The sequence below is a fragment of the Fukomys damarensis genome, unplaced genomic scaffold, assembly GCF_012274545.1.
Source record: "Fukomys damarensis isolate Sample0158 unplaced genomic scaffold, DMR_v1.0_HiC HiC_scaffold_23, whole genome shotgun sequence".
Classification (NCBI taxonomy): domain Eukaryota; kingdom Metazoa; phylum Chordata; class Mammalia; order Rodentia; family Bathyergidae; genus Fukomys; species Fukomys damarensis.
Genome location: NW_022900935.1, coordinates 61,473,550 through 61,479,003, shown reverse-complemented (window position 1 = coordinate 61,479,003; position 5,454 = coordinate 61,473,550). Strand labels below are relative to the sequence as shown.

The following is a 5,454-nucleotide window of genomic DNA, read 5'->3' as shown; positions in this document are numbered from 1 at the left end:
CCTGGCATGAGGCTGGGTGGCGCCTTTCCCGGGTAGCAGCACTGCGGGTCGGGGCGCGGGCCCGGACCCAGGCTCAGGCTTGCTGCACCCCGGAAACTCCGGCGCCCGGGAAAGTCTCCGGCCTGGTCGCAGATCCCGGGCTTTAGTCTCCGGACACGTCCTCCGCCCTGGATGGCGGGAGCCCAGATGTCGATGAGGCCCCCTCAGCCTACCCGGCTTCCCCCTCCTGGATGCTTAGGAGAGCCCTGTGCGGGCCCAGAGTTCCGTCCAGGGAACTCCCTAGAGAGGAGCTAACTGCTGATTTTGAGTATCCCCGGGGCGAGGGCAGGGCCGATGGAGGACCCGCCGGCCCGTGTGCTGTTCTGGCAGAGTTCTGCCGCACCCCACTCCCAGGGGCCGGAGGCGGGGCCCCAGACAAAGCCCTGTGGTGCCAGTGCTGCCCTCCGACCCAGAGCCAGAACAAAGGGGCTCTGTTTAGGCCCAGGCCCTCCCCAGGGGCCGCCGCCGCCGCGTGGAGGGAGTAAAGACCTTGTTGTCCTGTGGGAGGGGAGCCTTTCTGCCTGTTACTTCCGCAGGGTAGAGGCCGGGCTCGGGTGAAAGGAAGCGCTTTGGGGTCACAGGGCGGCCAAGGGAAGGCGAGCTGCTCTGACCTTTCTCCCGACAGGGAAGGTGCTGGGCTGCGCTCTCGGAACGCAGGGCCAGAAAAGGGCATGTCCCATCTCCCAGGACAGCTGACACCGGAGGAAACATGGGGAACCGCAGGCCCCACACCCTGCCTTCCCCGCACTCCCCCTCCTCAGCCCTTCAGGAGTGAGAGTGTTTGGCTGTGGGTGGGGCAGGACGGGTGCAGGTAGCCTGGGCCCCCAGGGACGGGCTGTTTGGATGTGCACCCCATACTGGAGGCTGCCTGTGTCCCCGTCTCATCAGATGAGTGACAGGAGGCTCCGGAGGCTGTGTCCAGGCTGTGTGCTGTTGTAGGTCCGCAGATCTGCTGGATGTGAACCGCAGTCATGGCCCAGCCACTGGCCTTAGTTCTTGATGTGCCCGAGGCCCCAGGGGACCAGGAGTAAGTGCTCTGGGGCTGGCAGCTGGCCAGCAATCCAGCCCCGTCTGAGCCTTCCGGAAGGGGGCGGTTGCTGGGACCAGGGCTGTGCCTAGATTCCCATGCCCGCTCCTCCTGACCGCCCAGCAGCCAGGAGCTCAGCCCCTATGAGGAGAGTGAGGTGCACGACTCGTTCCACCAACTCATTCAGGAGCAGAGCCGGTGGGTGGCCGAAGAGGGCCTGGAGCTGCAGCAGGTGGCAGGAAACCTGGGGGCCCCAGGTGAGCACATGATACAGAGGGACTGGTGATGTCCCTTCGGGGTGTGTGGACTGGCCAGGGTGGGGTACTGGCTAATGGCATCCTTCCTTCCTAGCCAGCGGTCACCAGATCCTCCTGGGGCCCAAGGGTGGCCCTGTCTACAGCACGGCCACTCTCAAAATCCTGGCCAGCATGCCCAGTCGCACCATTGGTGAGTGGACGCTGGCTTCTGCCTCAGCCCTGAGTTGGCCTGAGGTTTCAGCTGGGCAGCGGTGGGCCTCTGCTCCGCCCCAGCACTGGGTTCTAAAAACGACTTCAGTCATCACCCTAGGGGTAAAAATAGGTTCCTGGGAGTGTGGCGGAGCCGGAGGGCCTGGGCAGGCCAAGGGTGGGGAGGCTGGGTGGCCAGAACACCGGCCAGGCCCTGCCACCTGCCACCTGCCCTCCCAGGCCGCAGCCGAGGGGCCATAATCTCGCAGTACTACAACCGCACTGTCCGCCTGCGGCGGCGCAGAAACAGCCGGCCGGTCCTTGGGCAGGTGCTGTGCTCGGCCCGGCCCAGCCTCCGCCTCTACGACCTGGAGCTGGACTCTGTGGCACTGGAGGAGGAAGGTGAGCGAGGCAGCCTCAGTGTGGGCACAGCCTGTGAGGGGTACGGTGGGCACACGTGAGGCTGGCAGAGTGGCAGCAGGGTGTGGCTGAGCCAGGAAGCCCCTCCCCCTGCCGCTGGACGGCGGGGTCTTGAAGTCTGCAGAGGGCTGCCCCATGCCAGGCGTACGCAGCAGGGTCGATGCATTTGTTCCTCGATGTTCTTGAACATTGGCATGTTACCCACACTGGGCAGGGTTTCAGCATGCAAGACCTGCAGTTCTCATACAGCTTACTGTTCCTGTGAGACAGACATGAGCAGCTGAACACACGGTTAGATGGTTACTGCTCAGATGAAGGCAGCCAGGAAAGAGGCCCTGCAAGAGAGCCTCCTAGAAACCAGTCTAGACCAGAGGGCTCCAGGAGGGAGTGACTAGAGCAGAGGAAGCATGTGCAAAGGCCCTGAGGCAGCCAGTGCCAGGCTTGTCTGAGCAGCTCAGAAGCCACTGTGGAGGGTCTGGGGAAAGGGGAGAGCCAAGGCTTCCTGCTGGTGATGTCAGGGCAGTGCCTGGTGACGTGGGTTTTGAAGTTAGGGTAAAAGTTCCAGTTTCCCTGTTTACTTTTCCATCTGGGCCATGTTGCAGCTTCTTGAGGTTTATTTCTCATCTGTAAAATTGGGATTAAAGTAGTACCCACCTCCGGGTTGGTTGTAGAGATAACAGTAAAGCACATCTTCACCCTTCCAGGCCCCGAGCCTGGCGAGGGTGGAGGTGGTCAGGAGGAGCTGTGCTGACTTCCTTGTGTGGCCTTATCCGAGTGCTTGGCCTGCTGTGGACCTCACTTCTTTGGGTCCTGGTTCTTGGAATGCTGAGGTCCCAGGGTCCCCTCCTCGGGCCTCCTGAGCACTCTGGGAGTGGGTGGTGAGTGCCCAGGCTGAGCTTTGCCCTCCTGCACTCCAGGGCACCTGCTGGAGAAGGGAGAGGGTTCTGGGACACGGCAGTTGGGCTGCTGGCCAGAGTGGGGTATAAGCTGGGCATGGCTCTAGCATGGCCTGGGTGCTGGGTGCATGGCCTGGATGGTGGCTGGGAGGCAGGGATGTTGGGTATCTCAGGGGTCGCCCGACCTCCTCCCTCTTGCAGAGAAGCGGAGCCTCCTGGTGAAGGAGCTTCAGGGCCTGCCAGTGGCTCAGCGGGACCATATGCTCCAGGCGATGCCCTTGAGCCTGCAGGAGAAGCGCTTCCTGCGGTGAGTGCCCTGCAGCTTCCTGTGACCCTGACACCTACTTCCTGGGCTGTGCTGGGCGGCCAGGGAAAGGGTCCCGAGTCTGTGGGTGGGTGGCCTGGGGAGGCAGCCAGGACCCTCCCTGGCCCAGGCACCGAGGGCTGCCTCTGTCCCCAGGGAGAAGAGCCGGACCCCGCGGGGGAAGCGGAGGGGCCGCCAGGACCATGGTGGGGTCTTCTGCTGCACCCAGCTCCGATACACCTGTGCCCTGGTAGGTGCCGGCTGGGGAGGCTGGGTGGGGTGGGGTGGCTGTGGGTCTCGGCTGCAGCCGCCCTCGGGGCTTCCCGCCATGTGCCCACAGGCCCTGCACAGCCTGGGGCTGGCGCTGTTCACCGGCCTGCATGCCTTGAGGCCCTGGCGCTATGCCCTGAAGCAGATCGGAGGCCAGTTTGGCTCCAGCGTGCTGTCCTACTTCCTCTTCCTCAAGACCCTGCTGGCCCTCAATGCGCTGCTGCTGCTGCCGCTGGTGGCCTTCCTGGTGGCCGTGCAGGCTGCCTTCCCGCCTGAGGCGCGCCCTGTCCCCACCTGCACAGGGCTGGAGCTCCTCACAGGCGGGGTAGGGGTTCCTTGGGCCCCAACTGCTCCCGCCTCGGCCATCTGCCCCACTTGTCACACTCCCCGGGGCTCCGGGTGGGAGGCTGGGGGAGGCACAGCCCCTGACCGGGCCCGGCCCCCGCAGGGCTGCTTCACACACAGCGTCCTGTATTACGGCTACTACAGTAACAGCACGCTGAGCGCACCGTGCGGCCGCCCACAGTGTGGGCCCGGGGCGGGCAGCCCGCCCTACAGCATGCCCCTGGCCTACCTCTTCACCGTGGGTGCGGCCTTCTTCGTCACCTGCGTCACCCTGGTGTACAGGTAACCCCCAGGACCCGGCTCTGAGCACCACCCAGCCATCCTCCTTTACCCACCCGTACGTCCGTCTGTCTCTTCACCCCTTCATCCATCCTCCAGTCTGTCTGTCCAGCTCTCCATCCGTCTCTCATTCGTCCGTGCATTCACCTGTCGGTCCATCGTCCATCCCTCCCTCCGTGCACCCAGCCGTCCATCCTTTCTTCCCCATCTGTTTATCTGTCCCTTCTCCCTCCTTCACCCATGCCTTTGGCATCATCCGCTCATCCACCTGTCGGCCCGGCCACCCTTTACCCACCCATCTGCTCACCTGTGCACCCACAAGTGTCTGCTGTGCCGCCTCGGGGCAGGAGGGTTCCTGAGCACGGTGCCGGAGTCAGAGAAGCTTGCTGCTCCTGGGAGAACATAGGGCAGTGAGTGGGTCGGGACCACCCAGTGCCATGGAAATGTCTTCCTAGGTGTTGCAGAGCGCTGGGATGGGGAGGTTAAAAGAAGGGGGAGAGAGTGCTGTGGTGGTTGGGTGTGCAACGCAAAGGCCCTGAGGTGAGCCCAGCATTTGCCAGACCACGTCTGGTGGGAGGGGCCGGCTGTGCCAGCGGCAAGTGATGCCCTGGCCCATCTTCCTGGTCCAGAGAGGCAGTGGTCCACACCAGGGCTGCCCTGTCTTCTCCCTTGGTCTCTGTGCCCCTGGACTCCGCAGTACTCACCCCGTCTCTGCTTCTCCCCAGCATGTCCCACTCTTTCGGGGAGAGCTACCGGGTGGGCAGCACCAAGGGTATCCACGCCATCACGGCCTTTTGCTCCTGGGACTACAAGGTGACCCAGAATTGGGCCTCCCGCCTCCAGAGGGACAACATCTGCACCCAGCTGAAGGTGAGTGGCGGCTGGCTGGCCCCTCTGAAGCCCAGAACGCCCCAGATGTGTTCCGGAGGGAAGGAGCGCGTCTCCTGTCAGCTGCCTCAGGGCCTGAAGCCCCTTAGCAGCATTGGGTCTGCTCCGGGTCTCCTGTCCTGAGGCCCTGGGGGTCGATCTGCACAGTGACCACATGAGCTTCGTGGGCAAGGAACGGGGAGGGAACTGAGGCATGGAAGCCCAGTCCTTTGCCCAAGGTCACAGAGTTAGGCAGGCTGATCTGGGGTTTCCTGGAGACAGGTGTCACCCGTGCCCCAGGGGCTCCCGGTCAGCTCAAGACCACCCACGTGGGGTAGCGCGCTCGGGACCTCCGGCAGGGCTGGGCTTTGCGCTCGCTGTGGGGTGGGAAGGCGAGTTCAGCAGGGGAGGGGGCCGCCTGGGTCCGTGGCATCTCATGGAGCAGGTGACAGGTGTGCGCTGGCCCGCAGGAGCTGCTGGCCGAGTGGCAGCTGCGCAGGGATTCCCAGAGCGCATGCAGGCGGCTGTGGCGGGTGGCCGTGCTGGTGCTGGTGTCGCTGC

The 5,454-nt window shown here is 64.3% G+C and overlaps 1 protein-coding gene across 1 annotated transcript in view; it reads left to right on the top strand.

Moving 5' to 3' along the window:
* Positions 1–28: 28 nt before the first annotated feature.
* Tmc6 (transmembrane channel like 6) overlaps positions 29–5,454 on the top strand; it is a 14,654-nt gene continuing 9,228 nt past the window's right edge. Inside the window, exons 1-10 of the mRNA XM_033767429.1 lie at positions 29–1,066; positions 1,193–1,323; positions 1,418–1,513; positions 1,753–1,914; positions 3,030–3,135; positions 3,289–3,382; positions 3,473–3,727; positions 3,851–4,029; positions 4,752–4,896; positions 5,364–5,452. Of these exons, the coding sequence (XP_033623320.1) occupies positions 1,011–1,066; positions 1,193–1,323; positions 1,418–1,513; positions 1,753–1,914; positions 3,030–3,135; positions 3,289–3,382; positions 3,473–3,727; positions 3,851–4,029; positions 4,752–4,896; positions 5,364–5,452 (1,313 nt within the window). The 5' untranslated portion in view covers positions 29–1,010. The remainder of the gene's footprint in view (positions 1,067–1,192; positions 1,324–1,417; positions 1,514–1,752; positions 1,915–3,029; positions 3,136–3,288; positions 3,383–3,472; positions 3,728–3,850; positions 4,030–4,751; positions 4,897–5,363; positions 5,453–5,454) is intronic.